At 48.1% G+C, this 27,768-nt stretch overlaps 4 protein-coding genes across 5 annotated transcripts; 1 reads left to right on the top strand and 3 right to left on the bottom strand.

Annotated features, from left to right (window-relative positions):
* Positions 1–933: 933 nt before the first annotated feature.
* On the bottom strand, positions 934–1,784 carry LOC1273347 (uncharacterized). The gene is made up of 2 exons (XM_312313.3): positions 1,631–1,784; positions 934–1,490 (listed from the first exon to the last, which is right to left on the bottom strand). The coding sequence occupies exons 1-2, from the start codon at positions 1,655–1,657 to the stop codon at positions 1,059–1,061; spliced, it is 459 nt and encodes a 152-aa protein (XP_312313.1). The 5' UTR covers positions 1,658–1,784; the 3' UTR covers positions 934–1,058.
* Positions 1,785–13,473: 11,689 nt separating this feature from the next.
* LOC1273348 (uncharacterized) lies at positions 13,474–18,024 on the bottom strand. 2 transcript variants are annotated; one of them, XM_312314.6, is made up of 4 exons: positions 17,910–18,024; positions 17,177–17,791; positions 14,180–15,584; positions 13,474–14,105 (listed from the first exon to the last, which is right to left on the bottom strand). In XM_312314.6, exons 2-4 carry the CDS (start codon positions 17,252–17,254, stop codon positions 14,065–14,067), a joined length of 1,524 nt encoding a protein of 507 aa, XP_312314.4. In that variant the 5' UTR covers positions 17,255–17,791; positions 17,910–18,024; the 3' UTR covers positions 13,474–14,064. The 2 variants fall into 2 exon arrangements, with proteins under 2 accessions (XP_312314.4, XP_061497158.1); XM_061641174.1 differs by lacking the exons at positions 17,177–17,791; positions 17,910–18,024 and adding an exon at positions 16,841–17,026.
* Positions 18,025–18,213: 189 nt separating this feature from the next.
* Positions 18,214–22,422, top strand: LOC1273349 (symplekin). Its single transcript, XM_312315.6, has 4 exons — positions 18,214–18,589; positions 18,657–21,288; positions 21,359–22,101; positions 22,181–22,422. Exons 1-4 carry the CDS (start codon positions 18,503–18,505, stop codon positions 22,289–22,291), a joined length of 3,573 nt encoding a protein of 1,190 aa, XP_312315.5. The 5' UTR covers positions 18,214–18,502; the 3' UTR covers positions 22,292–22,422.
* Positions 22,397–24,045, bottom strand: LOC5667408 (protein Aster-B). Its single transcript, XM_001688321.3, has one exon. The coding sequence runs from the start codon at positions 23,769–23,771 to the stop codon at positions 22,605–22,607; it is 1,167 nt and encodes a 388-aa protein (XP_001688373.2). The 5' UTR covers positions 23,772–24,045; the 3' UTR covers positions 22,397–22,604.
* Positions 24,046–27,768: the final 3,723 nt, after the last annotated feature.

The raw sequence follows: 27,768 nt of genomic DNA, 5'->3' as shown, positions 1-27,768 counted from the left end.
TTCTGGGTATTGGCGAGCGGACTGGCTCGATCCGCGGTCCGTCTGTATCGTGAATATTCCTTGCAAGCTAAAGCAAGCAGTAATTGCGTCCGCTTGGGGGTTAGTTACGATCGCACTTACGATCGCATTTGGGTACGCAAAAGCGGTTGCAATTGCAACGCGATAATCACACGCAAACCCGGATGAAGGCGTGAGCCGGTGATGTCAGGCTACACCGGCACGCATCCGCCGTTTGCGCTTACTCACCAAAGTTAGTGGTGGGAGCTCGGAATCTATTCCGGAGCTGATTCCGATTCTAGAATCGATGCCGATTCCAAAGCCGACTCCGATTCAGATTCCGGTGTCGACTATGGGACCGATTTTGGATTAGATTTTGCAGTCGATTCCAATCAGAATCGACTCCGGCATCGGAATTGGCCCGGAAATCGTAATTAGCTTCTGAATCGGAATCAGAATTGGCCCCAGAATCAGAGTCAGGTCTTGATTTGAAATCGGAAGTTTTAGAAACAAAATTAGTCTCGGAATCTCCATGTGAATGGATCGTTTACAAGTAAATGTGAGTTCGTGTCGGCTATCGATACAATCATAGCTGCATAGGAACCTAACGCCTATTCTTAAGGAGATCCTGAAATCGAATTTGATTCCGGAACCAATTCTGATTGCAAAGTGGTTTCCGATTTCGGAGTCGATTCCAATTCCCGTGCCGATTCTGATTCTGGAATCAATTCTGATTCCGACGACGACTCCTATTCTGGAGACGATTCCGATTCTGGAGACAATTCTGATTCCGAAACCGATTCTGGACCTACTATCCGGAATCGCGTCCACAAAAGGTCGATCGATTCCAACCGAAACGTCATTTGTCCCATCACTACACCAAACCGTCACAACCGGTCTGTTTGAACATTTAGAAAACCACTCCTCGCGGGGATATTTTAACGGTGACAAATTTTTTATTTATTTTTCGATTTTTTTTCTCTTGCTCCTCCTATTCTTTACTTATTTTCTTTCTTTTTCGCTCCTCTCCTCCCTCCTCAGCAATAGAGTTCCGGAGTTGCTTACTGCGGTGGTCCGTACGAGCTGCTCGGTGGCTGCTGATCGCCCTGCCAGTACTCGGCCAGCTGAATGCTCTGGACGGGCTGCTCCAGCATCAGCCCAACGATGCGCTCCGTGTTGCGCGGCGGTCCGTACGAGCTGCTGGGGCCGTTCGAGCCACCACCGTTCGAGGCGGATTCGCTTTCGTGCTGCAGCAGCACCATCTTCACCTGCTCGAGCAGCTGCGGGTCGATCATCAGTCCCTCCATCGTCTGCGGGCCGGTCGGCTTCTGGAGCAGCGGTCCACCGGAACCGCCACCACCATTGCCGGCGCCACCACCGTAGCCACCGTTTCCGCCACCGTTGCTGTAGCCACCGTGGCCACCGCCACCGTTACCACCGAAACCGCCTGGCAGGGGTGCCTCGGCCAGTACCACGGCCACCAGGGCCACACACTGTAAGCGGGGAAGAATAGCGAATTAGAACCTCGAACCTCACTAATGTCCATTTGTTCACCAAAACCCTCACTAAAGAGGTTCCACCGGAAGTAGCAACACTGTACACTGTTCACACCCGAACAAGGGAACCCACTTACCACAATGGCAACACCGAAAGCGCGCATCTCTCTCTACCGGACCGGGCTCTACAAAGTCGGACTTCAAAGTTCTACCTTCACTAGCGAACGCCGCACGACAGAATGTGCTGACCGGACGATTGTTCCTACCGATTTATACCAACAAAACCATCGCGCCAGTTCCGACGCATCCTTGAGCGGCTCTAATGCCTCTAATGCCCCCCCCCCCTGCTTCCGATCGGGCCGGCCAGATACGGGCACCGATCGTTTCGCACAACACATCACGTACCGGGGGGGGGCGAGAGACCGTTAAAGCCAGACGGCGAGGGTAGAGGGGGCAGTTAATTGTCCTACTAAGAACGACGGCTTTGCGTCGAATTTCGTCTCAACGCGGCCGTGTAACGATCGGAAGATGCGCACACAGCAAGCGGACGCGCGCATTTCCATACATGGCAGCCAGCAAGCGGCACACACACACGAATTAATTTCAGCGCAGAGTTGTGATTGTTTTTCCATGTTGATCGCACCCGGTTGCCGTACCTTCCAACCTGGCCATTAGACATCGGTTTGTATGTGCGTGCGTGTGAAGAAGCTCCCCAACGATCGCTCCGCTCCGTGAGGGCCACTGCATCCAACGGCAGGTGTACCTTGTACCACGTACCAACCGCAGGGAAGCAACCGCAAGTATGTCTCTTTCTAGCTACACAATAGCTACATACCTTCTTCTTTTCGTCTTTTTCAAACCATCGCTTACCCGTCGGTAGCCGAAACTATCGAATTAGCAAATGGCATCCGAGGACGATCGCGCGTCGCCGATGATTTAGGGGGGAGGCCCGCTTAATTTTTCGACAGCGGCAGGCTGTACAGTATCGGATAATGCACACCAAATTGGCACACATGTCGCGGCATGTCATCGTGCTCTGTGGATTGAGTAGTGGCTTGCAACCGATGAAACCCTCTAATTCCACAACCAACAAACCCATACAGCCTGTAGTGTCAAGCGTCTTCATGGGGGCCATTTAGCAACACACACACACATGCGGATGCTGGTGGACATTGCAGGAGCATGGTTGGTACATCGTTGCCCGCAACATACTGCCACCAAGGCGCCTCAAGGCTGGGGAAAGGGCTTTTTTGCGGCTCTCGGCTCCAGCCAGTATGACCTCCGGCTTCGGGTCAAAGGTGTCGTGATCCTGGTGCCGGTGTGATCGATGCTCAATTGATTTGCACCATGGAGTGTGTGTGTGTGTGTGTGTGTAATTATGCTCTTACGCATCGAAAGGGTTTGTTGTTGTTTGACGCGCGACCGTTTCTTTTATGATAGTAATTGCGGTTAGTCATTGCTTGCTAACAATAGCTAATTGAGGCTATTTTCGTTACCCAGACGGCTACGTACGTGGTGTTGCGGTATGCGAAAGAGAGCCCGCAAAATGTCACTCGACGCAGAAAGCAGCGGTCAGTCAACAAAGAGCGTCCGCATCGTTAAGCTGTCATACTTAAAACAAAACACAGACGATGCCTGCAATAGGAACAAGCTTTAACGATCCTCCTGCTCGGAAGCTGCTGGACGTGTAATTAAGAAGCGCTTAAATTAAACACCCTTTCAGTTACTGCACGGGTGTACGTGTACGTTTTCGGTGCTCCTGGGCAAACGATCATTAACGATCGTACACCGGGTTTGTTGCTGGGCGTAAATGTCTTTTTTGTTGTTTATTTTTAATGTTGACGAAAAGTAGTTGTTTTGTGTTGGCTTTTTTGTGTGGGTTCACATGCTCTACATATGTATTAACGTTTAGTTGCTCTAATGAACTATTTTCTCTTCTGTGTGGCACTCGAAAGTCGCGCTACAGTGTCCAGTGTTATACAACACCATCCTAAGCAATCATAATCCGTTTAGCGCTTACAATGGCCATCCTGTGCCGCTTCATCCCGCTCATGATCGTCGCTTGACCGTCGCTCCAGCGTCTAGCCTTTTCCCTATTGTATCGCCAATTCGATCCACCAGTCCCCCCGTCAAAAACCAAGGCAACATGCAAAACTATTAACATTTAATGAACAGTGTGCTTGAGGTTTTGTTTCTTTTTTGTGTGTGTGTATTGGGTTTGATTATTTAATTGGCTTGTTTCTTTTGTGGTTTTGGTGTTTATGCGCATACATTTTGCACCCTTTGGCCCCAGTGGGGGAAGGTGATTTTATCTGACACATGAAGGTGCAATGTAGCCGGAAACAAACACGAAACAAAAAATAACCGCACCGGAAGGAACCGAGCGGTCACTTTATTTACACTGTAATGTTGATCGACCCCCATCTTCGTATGCCACCTTCTCTCTCTCTCTCTCTCTCTCTCTCTCTCTCTCTCTCTCTCTCTCTCTCTCTCTTAAACCCATTTACAATACCTCTACATGCAAGCGATCGAGCCGGGTTGCCGAAATAGAGATAGGAGCCAATGTAATGAGCTTGATCGTATTCAGCGAGCGAGATGCGAGAACTGATCTTGAGATGCGCTCGATCGCTGGTTTGTAATGGTGGTGGTGGTGGTAGTGGTGGTATAATAATAACGTTTTTCGATTGATAGATTGACTAGGCTAAGGTCACGGAGCAGCGGCTGTTCGAAACGAATTAAACTCTACTCTAAGGGAAGGGATGCTTATACAACCACCAAGCCAAGTCACTGCCGTGCATCCGGTACCATCGGTGTTTTGCCAAAAAACCGGTTCGTAAGCAGAAAAGTGGCTTTCCATCGAAAGAAAGCACGTTCGGGAAAGGAAGGAGAGACGGTTTTTCACTGAAAAATCAAGCCTCACCTTTGACCTACTGCAGCGGGACCTACTGCCTACTACTGCATCAACAATCGCCTACGGTGCAATCTAAACGTAGGCCAACATCATTTGCATCCTCCAGTACATTGTAGTGGTACCGAAACGTGACGCGCGCGCGCTCGCTGATGCTTCAAGCCGTGTTGCCCAGGGGTTCGTCGCTTTCCGTTGTGCTCAGCTCGTTTGATCGTCACGCGATCCGATGCAAATCCGAAAGGGGAGCGCACAAACATAAAGCGCACACGAACGCGTTTGTGTGTGTGTGTGTGTGTGTGTGTGTGTGTGTGTGTGTGTGTGTGTGTGTGTGTGTGTGCGCGCTTTGGTTTGGTTTGGTTTGATGCGCTTACATGTTATTTCCTGCGTTATTGCATTAAGACGTTAAATTATGTTCTTAGCAACATTTGTGTCTTTTAATAGCTCTGTGCAAGTGGTTCGTGCTTGATTCGAAACGGAAACCGTTTGCCAATTCGGGTACGGTTCAATGTAACCGGTAGCGAAGCACATTTCGTTGATTCGGTAAGAGCCACACCGCGACATTGCAAATGCGGATTAGCTGGACGAACGATGCGATAATCCACAGCTAATGGGCCCGGCTGCTTGCTGGAGCATCGCTGCAGAAAAGAGCACATCCCGCAGCAGCATTATCCAACGAGCAATTCGCTGTCCCATGTCCCTGAATGCTACCCCCTGGCCCTGGGCAAGTTCGTGCAAGTTCGCAAAAGAAGCACCCTCCAACGGTGGAAAGCGCCTACCACACCAAGTACCGGTAAAGTGCAGCCAACCGTTCCGAGACGGCATCGTGCGATAAGGCAAAACGAGTAGGAAAAGCGAGTGAAATCCAGAGTGACGCTTCCGGGGAGTTATGTGTTTTTTTTCGTTCCTTCTTTTATCTGTATGTATCTGTACCCCATTCGAATCCAGCCTGCAACGGGCAAAAGAGCACTCCAGAGACACTCGACCGTGCGGTGGTGGTGGGGTTTTTTCCCCCTTTTGTATCAGTGAGGCTGTAATTTAAGTGCATAGCTTTCTCACGCGCGTGGGCAGCAGCGGATGATACGTTTCGTAACGGCCTGCTGGCCACCGTTGTGCATGTGACACATTGCCACACATTTGGAATGCAATTCTTGCCCGTCGAGGGTATTCCGACCGGTGGCAACAAACGGCAAATGTTGCCAATCTTTGTGTTGATATGGAAATTCTCACGCCGCACACATCGCACGATCGAACGAATTGCCAAACGTGGTACACCAAGCTGCTGTTAAGAGATTGATTAGTGCACTTGTGGTGTGACGCATGCTAAAACACAGCGAAACCATCCCAACGCGGGAAAACAAGATTCTTTGTTCCAATGGCGAAACAGGTGGGTTCAGCCTCATTCACGTACGCCAAAAACTGGAGCGGTTTGAAATCGGCTCCCACAAAAGTTGGACCCGCCGCCGCCGCCGTTGGCCGTCGTTAGCACGTTGACGGGCGTGTGAACGCTTAATGTTTTGTACTTTTCCCCTTGCGCTCGCTGGTACGAGGTACGCATTTTTATCGGACCGTTGCATCTTTAAGGTGTTTTACCTTTTTTTTTTTTGTTTTCACTCATCCGTTGTCTGAGACAGTTTGATGAAATTCCCCAAACCCCAAACGAACGCGGTTCGGCTGTGTGGAATGTGTTGAAACAGCAGTCGCGCAGTAATAGATGTTTCTATTTGTTTAGTGGCGATAAAGACAAACAAATAAGATCGTCCATCGCAGCGGGGTCGGCGTCTGACATGACGCAAACCAGGCGCTTGTTTTATGATTGGCACGTGTCTGTTCATCCAGATGGCCAGATAGTTCATCAGGCAAGTTGTTTAGATGCAGCAATCGCAAACGCTTTCGTTGTTAATGGAGGACTTATTGATGTACTGTAAAAGATAGAATTGTTGTATTTAAACGATTTTATCTTTGAACTTCCCACATTCATTAAAATATTAAGTTTCAATGCTTCTTCTTCGCATGTACCTTACATCCAAAGATACTAATTTTCCGGTTTTTAGCTGGTAGCGATTCAGTGGTTCAATTCAAGCTGCAGCAGGACAGCAAAACAGACCATACGATTAGAATAAGAAACGATATATTTCCGGTTTTATAAGGACCTCACATTGTACCATTGAACCAATGGAATTGTTCTAAAACGTTGATCGCAGCTCTACATGGCAGCTCTTTTCCTTCTTCAAATAATCGTACAAGTTGATGTTGAGTTTATGATGATCAACATATCATTGGATGATTGCATATTTCGACCAGTGACTTCAATAACTGGAGCCATTACACTGACATAGACCCGCTATATAAATAAGGAAGACACCACACGTAATCACAGATGTCAGCAAAGAGTTTAATCTAGTTCTTCTAATTCTCGACAACAACAAAAAACCGTGTAGTTTGGTAAAAATGATATTGCCAAAGAAGACCTCAGTTAAGCCACTGTTAAAACCACCAAAGAATGTAAACCTATTTAGTACATCCTAAGCGCATCAATGAAATGCATACCTTCGTGGCGGTTTCGGTTTATTGCTGGGTCAGATTGATGACATAAACTGCGCATAATTGATCAACGTCTCATCGCATGCCCTCCACCGCACACACACACACACACTGTGTCCCGCGATCGTGCAGCTAACGATTAATCATCCCCGCGTTGCTATGGTGACGACGGTTGCAAAACGCCAATGCTTTTACGTCAAAAGAGAATGTACCTACGCGCCAACAGCGCCTCGCTGCGCATCATCATCTACGCGACTTAGGGGTTTTATTTTCTTTTCTTTTTTTTTGTTGGTAGTTAATTCAATTAAAAGGACAACATTCAATCAGTGCAGCGAAGATTTACTGCCCAAGACAAGGATGTTCCCTTGCAAGCACGAAAAAGGGGAGGCACTATCAGCGCGGACGCTGCTATCACCATGGTGGCATTTTAAATGCGCAACCCAAAACACCATCACCATCGTTGCGCGTCTTCTGGAAGTGGCTCTAGAGTGGAAACCGTACCGTGCTTAATTACCTCACCAGCCTTCGATAACAGGGAACCGATTGTACGGAGTACGAATCGGACTGCAACCTTGACCGACATTATCCTGGTCCAAACGACGACGGCAAAAAGGCTGATCGTGACGGTGACAGGGAACGGTCTCATCCATGACCCGTTCTGTTATGTTGTGCCTACGCAAACGCACATTAGGCCTCTCATAACTGTTTTCCCCCCCTTCATCAACCTCTAACGGCTCACAAGTGGATCACCTACCCGCCTGCCCGCTTCATGTTTGCCTCATCATTTGCGAACGATTATGCGAGAGAGAGTAGTAGTAGACAAACACAGACAGTTTTGACCACATTTAAGTGACACGGATCATTAGATGTATTGTACCCGGGGACATTCACCCGGGGGGGAAGGTGATTGATGGTAAAGCCCCCCTCCGGTAGGCTGAAGAGGGCTCTCCCCGAAAAGGACAAGAGCACGGGCACGGGCATAGACAAACACACGGCACAGAGCAGTTGAACTTTCACAACCGAAACGAAAACGAAGGCACCATCACCAGTGATGATAGACAATTCGGCAAGGTGTGATGATGATGATGACAGTACACCGAGTACACCTGTTGCCGGTGATGTTTGGTGGAGCATTCTTCAGCACCAATTCCATCGCGGCTCGTCGTTAGTGCTATTAGTGTCGAGTTGTTTTCTCGTTGCATCCTTACGCGCCTTGGGAGTAGTACCTTACCGATGGTCCCTTTATCGGTAGATGAACTCCCCCCCTCCTTTGTGTGGCAGTTATGCAAGCTGGACGGCGCTGGACGGCGAAGTCGAAGACTCACCACAACCCACCCTGCCTGGCACTGTCTACTTCGGACTCGGGACCTAATTCCAATAATGCTATTGAGCGCGCGCGCGCGCGGTATTGCACAACGGATTGGGTTTTCCAACATTCTAACCACACTGCATATGCACCCGAAGGGGGCGAATCCCATTGATTGGGATAAGTGGGAGTCGGGGCTGCCTAATTGCAGGCGCACCGTTTGACGATCTTGTGCACAGCTCGTCATCTTGGACAAAAGGGATTTGATAAAGTGAAAAAAGCCCCCATTCAGACACCACTCTCTCTCTCTTTCTCTCTCGGTGTCACTTGGCACAGACACAGTAGTCATCAACCGAAGCCACTTGATTCGGTACAGAGCGTGAGCGGACACAGCGGAATGACGGTTGCATCTTTATTTCTTTTCTCCCGCCGCTCCCCGGATTCGGATTACCTTTAGCGCGGGTCGGTGCGGTTCAACAAATTCAACTTCATGGCATCGCTTTTTTTTCGTGCCATTTCCTCACCCTCAACCACAATCACTTACCACCATATCAGCAGCAGCCTCGATACGCTCGGTGTGTGTGTAAGACACGTCACTCATCCTTCTTGTCCATTTCTAATTTCTATCTCCCTTTACAGCGTTTACGCAATAAGTTTACGGCTTACGATGGGATTTTTCGCTTCTTTTTTCCATCTTCAGAGAGCCCTGGGCTTCCTCATACCCTTTTTGCGCCGGGTTTGGGATGCGCCTTCTCCAGGCGTCTTGTGATCGTAATAATCGTGATCTCGTCATGCCCGACAAATCGGCTGAAGCTTAAGGTATCATCTCACTTTCTTACCGTGTGGATGTTATGTATTGCCCAAACGCTTTGGACAAGCGGTTAAGCTAGAGAAAAGGGGTTTTTATCTTCAATTTACTATTTTATTTAAATAAGCAAACATTAAGCACATTACTGTTGGCACGCCGTACCCTTTGCTTGCTTGCTATTGAGCTGTTGCCTTTGCCAGGAAAGTGCATTCATTGTTTAAGGCCACCGGGTAGGTTAGGGATGCTATTATAGTCTTGCTACGTACAAATTATGGACAAAAAAGGGCCCCAAAAAAAACGGTCGTACTACCCCTTGAGGCCGTGCGCTTCGTGAGGGGTTAATAATCATTACCTAATTTTCTACCCCAAATGTTTTTCCAGCCCCAGGAACATTCCCAAGAAAATTGGAATGCCCGTTCGGCTGACGATCATCATCAGTTCCGTTAACAGACTGGTGTATAGTTGTTGGAATTGGACGGTATAATGATGGCAAAGAGCAAGAGAGAGAGAGAGAGAGAGAGAGAGAGAGAGAGAGAGAGAGAGAGAGAGAGAAAGATGAAGCGAGAGAGGGTTAATGTCTTATGTTAATTGCAGGTTTGTTTTTAACTCATTGCTCTTGTGGACTAATTCAGATGAGAAATGGGTCGACTGAAGATATTTTTGTCTTTTTTTTTCTTTTGTGTTTAGATAATGTTATCTAAAACATAGGAAAAGGAACGAAAAACTGATCAATAGCTTGTCTATGTTGCATTTCATTTGTTTTCGCCAAAACCTTGGTCAGTGCCCCAGCGATCGATCCATCGTGCTGCATCGTGTGGAAGACGGCAAACCCCCACCAGACGGCTGATGCTAAAGACTACACTTTATGTGGCTGTCACTTGTGAACGTTCACCCCCCGGGATGGGACGGTATCATCAGTCCGGTTATCACAAATCGTCCCCCCAAGCTTTATTGGTAAAAGTGATAGTAAACTCCACCAGACTCAAAGATCACCCCGCTCAACGAACCACACGATCGACGATCATTCCCGTTTGCGAACCCTTGCCTCGCGATCATCCAGCCAGACGCGCAGGTGTATCCAATTTAACCTTTACCCTCTCTGTGCGCTTGAGGGTGACCTCCCTCCTATCCCCGTTAACAACTGGCTGAACGGCGAGAGAGAGAGAGAGAGAGAGAAGACCTGGTCCTGGTCCAATCATTGCAATTTCATCACGCCAGGCAAAAGAAACAAAACCTACAACACACGCCGGACAGCCACCACGTTGTCCCCATACGACGACCCTAGACACACGAAGACTCCAAAGATAGTCTTTACCGCGTTTGGTGAAAGGTACGGAAGCCCATCGATACCGCGCCGAAGAATCCTTCCCCGTATGGCTGTGTGATGTAATTGCCGATGATGTTGTGCTATTGCTGATCCGGCTCCATGCATCTATGATCCGATCTGATGATCCATCCCACACACAAACACACACGCTCACGTGAGAGTCTTCTATTTGTTACCATCTCCCAGGAGTGCACCAGGTCCCTCTGTTACACACGGGGAAAGTGAAGCAAAGGGCGAGGGAAAATGAAGAACAAAATTACGTTTGCGCAGGATGATTGCGTCATGGTGTCTTCACTCTGCGTCTCTTTACCAAGCGAGTTTTGTGGGAAATTGGCCCCATCGAGTCGGTCGTACTCATCTCATCTCACCATCAAGAGATCCAACCACACTACTGACACGCATTGTATTTGTTTTTGATTTTTTTGTAATTTAAACCCGCCTTCATGCCATGCCCAGGAAGAGGGGTTGGGTTGAGAGCAGAGAGCAGAGAGAAGCAGATTCCCCAAGGTCGTCCCCATTTTTGTTTTTGGTAGACATTTTCTGCAGCAAACTCCTCAAAAGCATCAACAAAAACGACGATTGAAAACTCATTAAAGGCGTCCCCCTCAAAAGAGAGAGAGACGAGACGCGGCCCTCGCTTTCCCTCTCTCGACCTGGTTCGACTCCGTCCTGATCGGTGTTGTGCCCATTCCGTCCGTGAAATTTCCTCGGGAGTCTTTTTTTTTTGTTTACTTTTTTGGGGTGAGTAGATGGTACGCACTTTGCAATTCGTACCGCTTGTCGTCGTCGTCGCCGTCGCCATTGGCCTTTCGCATTGGAAACCATCTCATGCAGAGCAACAAACTAGCCGGCTATTCCGTGATCGACACGATGATCCACTTTTGGCATAGGTCGTGAAACCCAAAACAAGCAAAACAAAAAGGTAACGACGCAAAACACAATGGACATAAGGGTAGCGCGTTCCGCCCTAGGGCGGCAAAGACCCACACTGTAGGATGATGACGGATTGTGTGTCGGGAACGGCCGGACGGGTTGGCATTTTCCCGTAGCGCGCGCGCCAACGAAACGAACCACACGATGATACAAAAAACTCGTTCCGCAAGCGATCCCTTGGACTGTTGGCGTGCGAAGGGAGGGAGATAAATTGGGGTGTGTTACCTACACAACAACAGCTACCCTCTTTTGTTTTAAACACATCGTGTACTTTTCACGCGGACGGAGCAGACGAGCCTACATCTCCTCCTCCTTTTCATCTGTTGTGAACTGTGACATTTGTGTCGATTGTGGAACGCTGGCGCTGAGAAAAAAAGGATACAAACTGCACACAAGGGGGCCCTTTCTTTTGGGTTTGTAATCACAGTTGTAAGACACAGCTTCGCGTATGTATGACCACTGCCGCCTTCTGCTAATGACCACAGTTGTTTCCAGTTGACAACTTAGCAGTGCGTGTGAAATAGGGCATTCCAACTACTCTACTAGACCTCGAGAGAGCCACAACCGTACTCTACAACAATAATTACGTCATTTCGGAATGGTTTATAATAGCTTGAAATGAAAATGCCTTTAACACGTTTCATACGACAAACATTTTAATATAAAAAAAAATAATAATCTGAAACTGCATCGAAATGTTCACCTGCGCGAGCATACGTACACAACACATCAGGTATTGGTGGTTTTCTCTAAATACCACTTCCACAACCGCCACCACTGCCGCTTCCTACTAGCTGAGATTATTCCCGCTCCTACTGCGCTACCTTTCTCTGTCTCCATTTTACCTTCTATGTGTATCCCCATTTGCCGATTGAGTGTGAAGAAAAGTTGTTCATTCCTCTCACCTAGTATATGCTCTTTTGTACCATATCTTTTTCATCCTTTTTGTTTCTTTATAGTTCTTCTTTCTGTTGTGATTTTCCCCCTTGCGCTCTTTACTGAATTGCTGTACATTATGCAAACACTCCAAAACAAACCGCGTCGACAAGATAGCTTGTATAGAATGATGATTGCCCGAGTTGCGCCTATTGTACATGTGTATGTATAAAGTGTTTGCACGATCTTCTCCACGGTTGTACCAGCTATAAAGAGACAGCTTTCTTGTTTGTGTGTAAATAGTTTTGATTCATATCTACTACTGGCCCCTCCGTGTAAACCAGAAACAAAGGTCTCCTTCTTCTACAACCCCTCTCCTTGATAGTCCTTTTACTTCTGTGCATTACTAATAACAAACTAGTTCTTTCTACACGTACAAGTTGTATGATACACGGACGCGTGCTTTTAACTTTTAAACCAGGGCAAAAAACACACACCACAACGGTTAACTTGGAAAGTATGAAAAAAAAAGTAGTCAAAATAGAAACGTGACCCTCCGCTCAAATCGCGCGAATGGACAATCGGTTGAATGCGCGGTTGTCGGTTTCTGAACAAGTTGTGCCTTCTTACCATCCATCTATCCGCTTCCACCCCGAATGGTTTACATTTAAAAGGTGTTGCGCATCATTATCAACAACTTACTTAAACCTACACATAATCCTACTATTATACCCTGTAACGCTCGTGTGTGCGGCGGCTTTACTTGGCCAATTGCTTCGAAATTTATCGCAATTCATCCTCCTTGCTCCTCCTCTTCGCACTCACACACGAATCTCGAAAGAAATCTTCTTAACGCTAACCTACACAAATGGCAATAACTAGAATTTGTAGGGTGGTCGTTCTTTTATAAGGATTTTCTGTTTCTGTTTTACACACAAACCTTTTTGTTTTTCTTCCATCACACCACCACCAGAGTCGCGTGAAAATTGTGCACAACAGCACAGCAGAGTCGGTGGAGTGGTGGAGGTTGTTTGTTCTTATTATTACGTTCGTCGTCGCAAAGAAGCATCCAAAGGACAAAAAAGATAATATTTCAACACTATACACACAACTGCTACTATGCACGGTGATTACACGGATGGTTTTTTTGTGTGTTTGTTTGCTTTTTTCCCTATCATCGCATCAACTTCAGCTTTACTTTGTACATTCTCGGCTAGTTCTATCTACTGACTAAAATTTTCATTCACTTACGGGCTAGTTTGAAAAAAAAAAATTACTCTCTTCTCCATATCTGCATGATGTTATATATTTTTTTAAATTTAAAAATATGTATTTCACTCTCTCGCTCTCGCTGTCTAATTAGCTTTCATGTGTCGATGAAAGTAAGTGTACCAAACTCGGAGAACGATCCTACCGGGTACTAAATTTATACACCCTTCTCTAAACCTTACCAAAGTGGCTGCCAACAATCGTATGAATTTTTATCATCTATGTTGGTTGATTGTTTTTCCATTTTGTCCAGAAAAGAAGAAAAAAGAATCATTTCACCCCTCATTTCGTATCAAAAAGAGATCAAATTTAAAATTGAAGAAAATTATTAATAGATCGAATAAAAGGCAAAACCAACGGGGAAAACAAGGAGGAAAGTACTGCTGGGTCACCGAGACAGGTGACACTCTTTATAGTGTTAACCAACTACTATTTTAAAACAAGCCGTCAAATTCTGTGTGTACTAACTAGTAAAATGCAAACCTATTTTCTTCGGTTCGTAAATTAATTTTAACACGCCTCGTACATGTCCATCGCCGCCGTCATCGTCGTCGTTCAGAGCCATTGGGAGAGAAGAACAAGCAACCCCAGTTCGAGCGGTATCTAGTTGCTGGCCACGACACCATCCTTTTCTATTACTGGCTCTGGAAGTAGATTAGGACAAATGTTGGGAGATTAGTTAGCAATACATACAAGATGACTTTGGCAGTTCACTTACCATTGCTGGCTTTTACTTTTTCCACATCCACGTCTTTTGTTGTGATGTTGTTCGCCGTCACATCCTTCGTCTCCGTTTGCTTCTGCTCTGTATCCGGGCCGATGGCAGGAGCGGCGACATCCTCATTCACCTTTGGCTCAGGGTTTGTCACTTTCTCGTTCGATTCAGCGGGCGCCTTCGACGCATCGACAGTTTCTGTCACCTCATCGTCAGACGCCTTCTTCGGTGTGCTTTCCTTTGCATTTTCATGGTTTGCCGATTCAGCCGAATTTACTCCACCAGCAGTAGCAGCAGCTGCTGGCTCGCTAACTTCCTTCTTGGGAGTTGTAGTATCAACGGTAGCGTCGACTACACTTCCATTACTTTCAATCTCAACCTTCTGTGCCTCTTTCTCGGCATCCTTCTCGACCTCCTTCTCTACCTCCTTTTCTACCACCTTCTCTTGTTCCTTCTCGGTCACCTTCTCTTGTTCCTTCTCCACTTCCTTTTCTACCACTTTCTCCACTTCCTTCTCTGAAACTTTCCCCACTTCCTGCACCGACACATCCTCCATTACTACATCCTTTGTTTCCTTCTCGTTAGATTGTGCTTCCGCCGCGCTTTCCGTCTTTGGGTGCGTGTCGTTTACCGCCTCCGCAGCTTTACCTCCGTCCTGAGTATCAACTTCCATAGCCTTTTCTTCAGCCGGTGGTTTGTCTTGGGACGTTTCTTCCTTCGCTGGTGCATCGCTTGCTGGGGCGGCAGCATCCGCATCCTTCGCCACAGTCACCTCCTCCTCTTCCTTCCTTTCTTTATCCTCCTCCTTTGCTTCCTCTTTATTCTCAGTGTCGGGAGTTTCCTTGGTTTCTTCAACTTCATCTTGCTTCTCTTCCGTACTAGTCGCCAATTCCTCCTTCTTCTCTTCTACCTTCTCCGCTGGTTCGGTAGTAGCTGCCTTCTTCTCCTCCTCCTCCTGCTCCTTCTTCATCTCCACACTATCCGACTTAGCTACAGCCTCCGTGGCAGTGGTGGTGGTGTCCATTTTCTCCGTCTTTGCCGCCATCCTTTCGCGGGTGTACTCCTTGGGCAGTTCCGAGTCTACCAGCACTACCAGCTTCCTTGGTTCGGCCTGGATCGCACGCTTCTTCGGGGTGGACGATTTCGAGCTCGGAGACTGCTGCTTGCTAGGTGTTGCTTCTGCTTCTGCCGACTTTTCGGTGCGCTTCGGTGTGGTCGATGCGCCGCGTGCTCGCTTGGACGGTGGCGTTGCAGTGACTGCTGCTGTCGTTGGCGTTGCTCCGCGTGCACTGGATCGTGTGCGGCGCCGTCCATCCTCGAGATCGACCGAAACGCCGAGTGATTTCAGCAGCTCTTCGCTTTCCTTTTGAAACGCTTCCACCGCTTTCCTCTTCGGTGTGCGCTTTGTCTGCAAATGGACAGCGAGAACAGGAAAATTAATATGAGAACACACATTCAGTCCACGCGCGCGAACAGAGAACAATACGACCCAGCTTATGTTACACACATGGTGTCATCGCACACATCTCTCGCCGGCGTACCAAAAGAATTCCAGAAATAATAGTTCTAGTTTACGCTCAATGCACACGCTTTTGTGTGCAAGTGAAGGGCAAGCTAAGGCTGACAGAGCTAAGGCGATCGTTTTCCCTAGAAATAATCTTCTTATTGATTTCGCTTTTCCGAGAAATTATGAGCCTCGTGGAAAATTATTTCAATTTTCCAATTCAATCACAACCGCCCTTTAGCATGATATTCGGGAACGTTTTCCCGCCTTTTTCCAAATCCGACTTCGTTCTTCCCAGAAATCAACTCCCCCTTCCCCCCACGCAAAGAACATTACGCTTTCACTTTCGAATGTTTGAGCTGCCGCGCGTGCGTGTATGTGTGCGTGTATGTCCAGCAGGCGAACGTGCAGCGGCTTGTTTGCGCACACAGCAACACAACAAGGTAAGGCAACATACATTTTCCCGCCTCCAAAGCGGCAGCCGGCACAGCACACCAACAACAAAACATCGAACACATCGCCTGCTTGCTTGTGTGTTGGTGGCGGTAGAGTGACAAGCGCAAACGAACGGGACGATGAATCTTGTTCGCCGGTTGTTTCTCTCGCTTGCGTCAGGGTGGTGGGGGTTGTTTTCGCGAAACCATGAAATACACCCGCATGATGATAAGAGAGCGTTTATGTGTGTCGCACTGGCGCAGGGTTTAGAATTACGGTGGCGCTATAAATGCATTTTCAGTGGTAGGAGGGTTCAACTGGCAGTATTAATTTCACACCGAAATGAACTTCAAAAAGATATTAAATTTTGAAACGAATAATGCAATTGCATCTGATTTCACGGTGAGCTAGTAGCAACGCACCCCGTGCTGCTTCAGAAACGATAAAATAAATATGACCAGAATACTAGATTGCACTTGAGGTAAACATACCAACAAACTGACACATCGCACACACACTGCTGCTGTATGCTCGCTGATGATTGAAGAAGTTTGGTAGGGTGAAGGGTACAGGGGAGCTTTTCCTTGCTATTAAATTCATTACCTACTAAAAACTTCTTTAAAGTATTCATTATTGCTCACACGCGAGGCTGTAAACAAAGTATTCGTCCATACTTGATACACTACACACATACAGACGCACGTACAACTCCTCCATTTCTTTACCTCTTCTTCCACATTCAACCGGAACATCCAACTGAAAAACACATAAATCAAATGCAATTCCAGTTTTCCCGCTGATTATGTACTGTTCAGTTGCAAGTTGTCAACGAGCTCATACGTGTTCCAACTTGCCATACATGTACACACGGTCCCTAACACTTGTTTCGCATGCATCATTAAACCCACACGCACTTAATGTTTCGACATCATCGTTACCATGCAACCTGCCGCTCCGCACAACATACACAAGGCTGACGTGATAATAATCATGACGATGATGGCAACATTGACTTTCCATCGAAGAAACCTCCCCACAGTCACGGCGCGTTCTTTACTTACCGGCGATTTCATATCTGATGGCGCGTCCGCCTCCACCTCCATCGGCTTTGCATTTTCCGCTGCTTTAGATTCGGACATTTTCACCGTCGATTATTCTCCGCTTCTTCCAAACCACTCTCGCTCTCTATCTCCCTCACTCTCTCTCTCTCTCTCGGCTGTGGGACTGTGAATCGCGCACACCACACGCCAAATGGCTTGCTGATGATGATTTTCGCTTACCAAACGGAAGCCGTGCTTGAACAATCGCGTACACACTCACGCTCGACCGCGGTGTTACAAACAGCATACGCGCACGCACACACACCAACACACCGATATAGTTGCGACCTACGCCGTACGCCTTCTACGGGTGTCTCCGTCACCAAGAGCGCGGTGTAGGTTAGCGCGTTCCGCTTACGACACCGCAACAACAATAGGCGATGGCTTTTCCGCGTACCAGCAACCACACGACCGAATTAGCTTTTGCTGATGGTGGGCTTGTGTTTGGGTTTCTGTCGAATTCCCGCCGGTTTTTTTTCTTGTCAGAACAGGACAGAGCGAACGATTGTACACACAGTGTGCTGCTGGAAAGGCGCGACTCTTGTGTTTGTTTTTCACCACACGAACGCACTCGCACTGCCAAAGGGATAGCGGAAAATGGAATGATTAGTTCGCCTTTGTCGATGAACCGCCGTCGAAGTACGATGCCTTCTATCGCTGGAACACTGCTAAGCAGGGGAAACTGTGGAATTACCTTGAAGCGGAGGGAAATTAGCGCACAATTTCGCACAAACGTGATCGTTCTTCGAGAGCGTCTGCTTTTGTATGATTCGATGAAAAAGAGGGACGTGTCAGAATTGACAGACGTTCACCGCCGAGCTGGGGGGTAGGAATGTCACTCACCGGTAAGTCAGCGACAGAGTCGTTCCCCCTTGCATGGCGAAATGCATAAACAAATTGGAAAAAGAGAGACTTTTGAACACAAATATCAACTAATAAAATTGTAATTTTCCATTTTTGCTGCATAAAACGTACTGAAACGTTGCTATAAATGATTTAAAACACCAAACTCAACGGGTCCGTGGCCGAGAAACGCTTCGCTCGGTCTTGGCACGCTTCCGCATTTGACAGCACCGCATAATATTGCCGCTTGTCAAGCGGCAAATTGTTTTCGATTCCGCAGAAAACAAGGACGATCCATGCCAAGAGGAATTCCCTACGGTTAAAATTTGTAAATTGCGTCTACGATACACACTGTTCAGAATAATCATAGCCAGAGTTGAGTGAAAAAAAGCGAACTGTTTGTGGTTTCATTGTGCGCAGTGCATTGCCGGTCTCCTGTTCACGATGGAGAACCTACTGCGAGGGTCGTCTAGCTTCAGCGAGGCTGCGATGCTATTTACCGACGAAAAGATTGCCAGTGCTAGAACCAAGGTACACACATGATCCCGAAAATGTAACCACCAATGTGTTCTGACCCACTTGTTTCCCTTCCCTTCAGATCGTCGAAGCGCTGAACGAGGCGCAGCTGGCAACGAGCGGCCAGAAGTGTGAAATCATTGCCAAAGTACAGGAGCTGCTCCTACACACCGATGTGGAACTGTTGAACGAGTTTCTGGAAAACATGCTGGTGCTTGCGCACGACCCGGTGGCCGAAGTGCGGAAAGCGATCGCCGGCTTTATAGACGAAATCTGCAAGCAGCACATCGCGATGCTGCCGAAGGTGGTGGGCCCAATGTTTTCGCTGCTGCGCGACTCGGCCCCGGTCGTGACGAAGCGCGTGATACAGGGCTGCGGTTCGATCTACCGGCTGGCGATCCAGTGGATCTGCCAGCTGGACGACATACCGGAGGAGGTGGAGCAGGCCTGGAACACGCTCTGTCTGATGAAGATTTCCATCCTGGACATGATCGACCACGACAACGACGGCATACGGACGAATGCGATCAAGTTCCTAGAGGGTGTCGTCATCCTGCAGACCTACCCGGACGAGGATAGCCAGAAGCGCGAGAACGACTTCTCGCTCGAGGACGTACCGCTCACGATGAAGCAGATCCGCCGCCGGAAGCTGGAGGACGAAGCGACCAACATCTTTGAGCTGTTGCTACAGTTTCACGGTGCGTCCCACATATCCTCGGTGAATCTGATTGCCTGTACCGGCACACTGTGCACGATTGCGAAGCTACGCCCATCCACGATGACGCGCGTGGTCGAGGCGCTGAAACATCTGCACTCCAACCTGCCGCCAACGCTCACCAACTCGCAGGTCAGCTCGGTACGGAAGAATCTGAAGATGCAGTTTCTGAATCTGCTCAAGCATCCGGCCAGCTTCGAGCACCAGGCAACGATTGCGCAGATACTGGTCGATCTCGGTGCGTCGAACGGTGAGATTACGCGTGCCATTCCGAAGCTGGACAAACGGGAGCAGCAGCGGCGGGCGAAACGTGCACTCGAAAACTCGATGGCATCGCAGCTCGCGGCCAAGCGTGCCAAGGTGGACGGGCAGGCACGAAAGGAAAGGGATGACGGCGGGACGGTGGGTGAGTCGCCGCGCGATCAGCCGCGCACGATGGAGATCGATTATGAGGAGCTGAACGAGCAGAAGAGTCGCTCCACCAAGCAGAACGAACAGTTTCTGCTCGAGGTGCTGCCAAAGACGGACCTCGTCGTCCAGCTAGTGCTCTCGAACATGGACAAGCTGACCGAACAGATGCTGCAGAGTGCGAAACCCGCCGCCGTGCTGACGGTCGAACAGTACATCCAGAAGATCGCCCAAACGCTGGCCGCCCAGATGAGCGAAGTGAAGGCCGGGCCCGGTGCGAGCGCCTTCACGAAAGATCCCCCGATGAAGGTGCGCATCAGCGACGAGGAGGAGAAAAGTATTATCCTTTCCGGCAAACGGAAGCCGGTCGATCCGTCGGCAACGCCACTTCCTCCCTCGATTGGGGAGGAAGATCTGCCGGAGGGCGGTGCCGGTCTACCGGAGGAGGACGAAGACGACGAGGCACTGTCGGAGGAGGATCGCCAAAAGCTGGAAGCGACCCGCAAGTTGCGCGAAACGCTCGAACGCGTCAAGGGCGGTACGGCGACGGGCGAACCGAAGCTAAGGCAGCGCATCAAGATGCTGAAGCTGCAGGAAATCACGAAACCGCTGCCGAAAGCGACCAAGGAAACGTTCCTGCTCGATGCGGTCGTGCGGATACTCAAAGCGGAACGGCAGGCCCTGGTCGGTGGGGTGAGCATGCAGCGGAATCGTATCATCACCGCGTTCGGTGCGTCCTTCATCAACCCGGTGCGGGACGTGATCATGGAGCACATACTGGAGGATCTGCCGAAGCGCATCGAGCTGGCGTTTTCCTGGATCTTCGAAGAGTACGGGCTGATGCAGGGGTTCACGCGCTACACGCACGTCAAGCACGACAATGGGCCGCAGTATCCGTACACGCAGCTGCTGGTGCGCCTCGTCACGAACGTGACCGAGCGGCCGAAGGATACGTTCCGCCAGAAGGAATCTCTGCTCAAGCGGCTCTACCTGGAGGCGCCGATGCTGCCCCAGGAGCTGATCGATATGCTCGTGCGGATGTGCGAGCTGGAGGAGCTGGTCGATTGTGGCATGCAGATCGTGAAGGATTTGCTGATCCGGCGGCCACCGAGGGAGAAGCAGTATTTGGACATTCTGCTCAAGTACGCGTACTACGAGAATGGGACGATCCGGGAGAAAGCGATCGAGTACGTGATGAGCGTGTTTGCCGTGCATCGCATCATGACGGAGGACATCGAGAAGAAGGCCCTCGTCTGGTTGGCCCATCTGGAGAACGAGCTGCCGCCGGAGTCGATGTTTGCGGCCGAGTACGGCCGAGCGGAACATCCGCGCACGTGGACGGAGGAGCTGGCGAAGGTTTGCCTGGGCCTGTTTCTGGAGGTGATGGTGTACGATCAGACGCTGCTCATGCGCTTCTCGGAGGTGTACATTAAGGCGACGTCGGAGATGAAGCGCGCCGTGATACGGGCGATCGAGGGCCCGATCCGGAAGATTGGCTCGGAAAGCGAGGAGCTGCTGCGGCTGATCGAACAGTGCCCGAAGGGCTCGGAAACGATCATCATACGCATCATCTACATCCTCACGGAGAAATGTAAGAAAAAGTGTTCTTTCTTTCACTTTATTTCCTAATACCCCGTGTAACATTGCCGTTTTTTTTCTAGCCCTTCCTTCGCCGGATCTTGTGGAGCGTGTGCGCACCCTGCACCAAACGAAGGTATCCGACGTGCGATTGCTCATCCCCGTCATCAATGGGCTGACGAAGAAGGAGATCCTATCGGCACTGCCCAAACTGATCAAACTGAACCCGGGCGTCGTCAAGGAGGTATTCAATCGGCTCCTGGGCATCGGCGTCGAGTACGGGCCGGCCGAGCTGCCGCTCACCTCGGTCGAGCTGCTCGTCGCCCTGCACACGATCGAGACGAGCAAGGTGGAGCTGAAGTTTATCGTGAAAGCAACCTCCCTGTGCCTGGCCGAGAAGGAAGTGTACACGCACGATGTGTTGGGGAGTGTGCTGCAGCAGCTGGTCGAGATTACGCCGCTACCAACGCTACTGATGCGCACGGTGATCCAGTCGCTAACGCTTCACCCGCGGCTGGCCGGCTTCGTGACGAACCTGCTGCAGCGGCTCATCCTCAAGCAGGTGTGGAAGCAGAAGGTGGTGTGGGATGGCTTCATCAAGTGCGCCCAGCGCCTGACGCCCCAAAGCCTCGGTGTGTTGATACAGCTGCCGGCGCAGCAGCTGCAGGACGCGATCACCATCTGTCCCGAGTTCCGCGAGCCGATGCTGGAGCATGCGCGCGAAATCATGGAGCACCAGATTGGGCACGTGTCGCAGCAGGTGATGGACGTGCTGCTCGGCATCTCGCCCTACTCGACGACGGAATCGGCCGACCTACAGATTGTTGTAAGTGCGGTGCGTGGGAACGGTGTCGTGATGATCGTTCGTTTAATGGTATTTTCGTATTATTTCTCCCTTCCCGCAGGGTAACTACAGCGAAGAGGCGCCAATGTCCTCCCACATGCCGGTGAAAATTAAGCAGGAAAAGGATGTGGAACCACCTGCCGCTCCAACACCGCCACAAAGCAAGGAGTAGCCCAATTCCTTAGTATGTCTGTTTCCTTAGTATGTTCCCCCCATCGAAACCCGATGAAACGATTATTGTTAAAGACATGAAGAAAATAGAAATGAAACCACAACGTTGGCAAAACTTCACAGAAAAATAAATGTATATTTTACATTAAAAGTGTACATATCCTCCCTTGGCCATCTCCCTGGAACCGTCTACGGTGAAAGTGAATACGGGGCATATACGATCGTCTAGCGACCGCGTTTTTCTTTTTAATACTATAACAAGGAACAGACGAACAGCCAAATAAACAACCACCTTCCCCCTTCTTTTGCGCGGCTTACCCACCACTGGCGCCACTGCTGGCCGTACCATTGTCCGGCATCCGGCACAGCTTGGTGCAGAGCACGCTCGCCTTGTTCAGCATCTCCGTCACCGTGGACAGGACCTTCTGCCATTCGAGCATTTCGTCGTTGTACCGGGACTCCTGCTGCTGGAAGATCGTCAACCAATCGTTGCGCGTCCGGACGCTCTTCGCTAGCAGTAGCGAGTCCAGCTCCTCGCTATTATCCAACCGGGACATCCGCTCCATATCCTCCATCTCGAGCAGCTTCGCGTACAGTGTCGTATTGACGACGATCAGCACCAGCAGCATGAACGCGACGATCCATCGCCATCCACTGCTGGCCGGTTTCGATGGAGCGCCACCACCACCGCCACCACCAATTCCAATCCCACCCACACCGCCACCGCCCACCACAATCGCGGGCACCCGGATCGGCTTCGCTTTGGTATGATGATGGTCTGCCAGGATGAGCGACTCCTCCATCGCCTTGCTCTGCCCATGGCCGCTGCGGCGCGTCCGGCGGCCCTTGCCCTTCGCCGGCGGTATGCAGTACTCGCTCTGCAGGTTGCGCAACAGCGAGGTGTAGAAATCCTCCAGCCCCACCCAGGTGTTCTTCTCGATGAAGCCCTTCACGAAGCCAAAGATCGACTTGCGGTAGTGGACCTGGGCGTGCACGGAAAACACGGTATGGTTGTCGACCGTGCGCGACATGCAGTAGTGCTGCGTGACGTAGAAGCTGTCCGCGTACGGGATGCCGCCCTGCACCGCCGTCACATCGATCGCGTACAGCTGCCCGGGCAGGGAGCATTTGCGCATCACCTGCGTCTCGGTGACGTGGGCATTTTTCGGCCCGATCGTTTGCGTGATCGCAATGGTAAGCGTGACGACGCGCTCCTTCAGCCCGTCCTTGTTGAGCTTCCACTCACCCGGCACCATGTCGGTGGTTTTGCGCACCTCGTGGAACTCGGTCAGAAACTTGGAGCGGGAAAAGAGCAGCTCAAACATTACGTCCACATTGATCGGAAGGATGGTGTGCACCAGCTGGCGGCCACTGTGCAGCGAGTCGCATTCGGCCGTGTTCGGTGGTTCCGTCTTTTCCGGCTCCTCGTCCGTCGTGTCGGACGAATCCGTGGCCAACCGTTCCGAGGGTGACGATACCATTTTGCCTCTTGTCCTCCTCCTTCTTAGCGAGATGATTGCGACCGTTTCAGGCACTACACCAAACTTCCTCCTTCACTTGTCGATTAAAGCAGCGAATGACCGCACGGCGACAGAAATCGATAACGCCTGTACCAGGCAAAGTCCCAATTGGATGATGATTCAAGAGCGATTAGCAGACGGACGGGAAAAAAGGTACACCCGAAATTGATGATAACATTGTTTTGTGTCATCTGTTTTCATGCGCGTGTGTGTGCGTGTACTGACATAAGGGGTTGTGTGCGTGTGTGAAGGGCACTGTTTTGACATTTGCTTTATTTACACTAGTGATGTGCTCTTTGGAGGGAACCTACGAATCCGGCTATTGTTAGACCAGTTCCGACTCCGGCAAAATCCGAACCTCTAGTTCCTTCCGGAGTTGGAGTCGTCCGGAGTCGTTCGGAGTCGTTCGTAATCGTCCGGAGTCACCCGAAGTCGTTCGGAGTCGGTGTCGGTGTTCGGTCACCGACAAACCGACGTGACACTTCGAACAAAATGAGCTTCAAAAGTTGTCTCCTTATTTCAAATTAAAATACATTAAACACTAGCGCCATCTTTATAATGATTCGCTTACTACACTGACACAGAGAAGAAACTGCTAAATCCCCTTTTTGCCCAAGTAGCCTTAAGAAACTTTATTTGATTATTAACAGTGTTTTAAAGCCTTTAAAAATCAAATAGAGTTTCTTAAGAGAATGTGACATTTGTCAGCGTCACAGCATAACGACGTATTCCGTTACCCTGTTTTTTTTCGATTCGGGCCAATATAACACACAGTGTTTTTCAAATTTTATCTACACCAGTTTTATTGTTTCAATATTCGGAAAATTATTTTTTTATTCTTATTTATGTAATAATGCGCATTTATTTTCACAACAATATATTTGTTTGTTAAACGGTACGTACAATATGTTTTTCTTTTTTTCCTTGACTTGAATCTACGGTGCTAATAAAAAAAAATAATAAAAAATAATGTTTCAAAATTTTTAATATTATATGCAATGAGTTTGATGAAGGATATGCTAATGAGATAAATGTTTATAAAAAAATATTTTTTGTACAAAATAATATATTCTTGATGATGATAATTTTTGAGACATACTGTATATGGTCACGTACATGGCGCCTCCATTTCTTATGTCAAAAAGTTCGTCAAGCTTCGTGTGTATTGTGTGTAGATGACAACAAAACCAAGCGTCTGCGACAATTTCTATCAGCTATCGTTTAATTTGTGTATCATCATGCTTTTACAACAGGTCAGTGTATCGATATTACCAATCTCTACACATGAGCTACATAAGTTTTATATTTCGCAGCATTTTCTATTCGGATAGCGTTTGGACATCATGTTTTCCGTCCACGGCTGCAGCTAACCTCCATGCTAAATTGATGGAAGAAACCCATGGAATGAATGAAACTTATGTGATACAGTGACAATAATATGCAGTGGCAAAATGATTAAATGTCGAATAAAAGCATTCGTGTTGCATTTATGCATGAAATAATAACACCCATTGTTGTAACTTAACGAAGATCTAGAAAATTCGTATAGAAAGAGAAACAGCAATACAGCCATCCCTGTCGATATTTTCGTTAATTTTGATCTTTTTCGTTGAAAATACCGGCTAAATTTTAAATTTTAACGAAACATTGACGAAGCCAGGAATGCGTTACGCAGTGTTTTAAGCCCCGAAATTACTGCTGTATGGAAAGCTAAAAGTAATACTTTTAGGCATACTTTTAACGGTTTCTTAACAGGATTGTGCTACTTGGGTGTTTTTCTTCGCAAATTTCAATGCTTATTGTTTCATGTACTTCTCACATCTTTTGCATTGATTTGGAAACTTATAAAATGATTTTCCTGGGTGTTTTGTCCAATAATTCTCACAAAATCGTGCCTCACACTTCCTTCGCAATTTGTATATTAAAAAGTTGTTTACATCGAAGCAGCAGTGAACAGAGCTTACTTTGACCGCGCGGCTACATGAGGTGAAATATACAGCGAAATGAACTATTTGACAGGTGAAATATCTGACAGGTACAGCTAAAGGGTTGGGGGAGACACAACATCCGCTTTCGAAATTCTATTAAAAATAATATATTCATAAGTAGAAAATTCCCTAATTAGAAGAAATTATGAACTGTTGACTGAAAATTGACGAAGTACTCGATATTGAAGTTATTTAATGGATTTAATTACGATTTTGTGCACGTTATTTGTTTACATTGCACATCAGCTGGTTGCTGTGATGCTTTATCCGTCAGATATTTCGCCTGTCAAATAGTTCATTTCGCTGTATATTTCACCTCGTGTAGCCGCGCGGTGACAGAAGTGATCGTCTCACTGCCCAAGTGCCACAAATCCACTAAACGACCTCTAAACGGCTTCTAAACGACTCAAGTTCTCTACCTAAACGGAATATAGAAAGACTTCGTTTAGCAGACGGCAAACGACTCATGCATTCTAAAAATAGCGAAAAAGCTGGTGGCGCTCTCTGTTGGTGGGATACCCCAACCAGTTGAGCTTCATCGCTTGCAGGAGAGCTTTCTCATTTCCTCTGTACTGTTGTATGGTTTCGTATTGAAGTTATGCATCGCTAGAACTAGAACGGCGATACGATTGTTTAAATACTAAACTCCAACGGAAACCACCAGCACTGAAGCAAGCAAGGTGGATTAAAAAATATCAGGTGGTGGACTCTAGTGCATTTTGACAATTCGTCACTTGACGTAAGGTTCCCAGGATTCAAACTTTGTTTACATTTATTAAATTTGTTCATATAATTTATCAACCCCATTTTTTCGATTAAATATTCTTTAAAAATATATTTTGAGATTTGAGTAATGGTCGTTGGTGTTGATACCCACGTATCTGATCACACGACCAGTAATATAGATTTTTGCTCAGAAAGTTAGAAGGCTATATTGGTCATGATAAGATGAAACTTGTCGAAACACATTGCAAGAAAAGGATAGCAATATAATGATGAGTTGTAATACGCCATCTATTGATCAAACCAATGAAGCTGTGGAGCTTTCATTTTTTTTCTATGGATATTCAATTTTCCAGTCGTTTAAGCTTAATCTGTGGCGCTTGGGTGGTAAATGACAGTACTTTCGTGTGGGACACTTTTGTAACGCCAGTATCACGTCGGTTTGTCGGTGGTTCGGTATCGTCCGGAGTAGTCCTGAGACGCCCGGAGTCGTCTGGAGTCGACCGGAGTCGGAGTCTTCCGCAGTCGTTCAGAGTCAATCGAAATTGGTCGGAGTCAACAGGAGCTGTCCGGTACATGTATTTCCCTACATACGCTATACGCGATATACGCGATTGTTTAAATTTTACAGTTCTTTGAGCAAAATGTACTGATTTGACGCATCAAATATCAGTAAAAAAAAAATTCCCCTTCGCTCAAACTAAAAAAAAACTCGTATTAAAAAGTACAAATTTGTAATCCTCACCTTCACTCTCCCAAGTACTTCAATGAGAGTACCAAGTGCTTGTTAAAAAGCACCATAGTTCCGCAAAGTACCCCTTATTTATCTCTTAAATCAGCCACAAAATGTAGGACATCGGAACGATTTTTCGTTCAACAGCCTCAAATCAGCTATATAGTTCGAGCTGGTCGTGTGGGGTAAGATACGCGGATATCAACACCATCGACCATTACTCAAATTTCACTTGCTTCAATTTTGATGGTTCACATCGGAGTTTAGTATTTAAACAATCGTATAACTTCAAAGCGAAACCATACAACAGTGCAGAGGGAATGAGAGCGCTCTCAAAGCGAGGAAAGCTTCACTGGCTAGCTATCCCACCAACAGGTGTCGCCAACAGATTTTTTTTGCTATTTTTAGAATGCAACAGTCGTTCACCACCGTCTGTTAAACGAAGTCTTTTTCCTTTTAGTTTGAGAGCTAGAGTCGTTTAGAACACGTTTAGTGGTCGTTTAGTGGAGTTATG

Source organism: Anopheles gambiae, chromosome 2, assembly GCF_943734735.2.
Source record: "Anopheles gambiae chromosome 2, idAnoGambNW_F1_1, whole genome shotgun sequence".
NCBI classification, from domain to species: Eukaryota; Metazoa; Arthropoda; class Insecta; order Diptera; family Culicidae; genus Anopheles; species Anopheles gambiae.
Note: the sequence above shows the minus strand (reverse complement) of the source record. Positions and strands in the feature narration are given on the sequence as shown.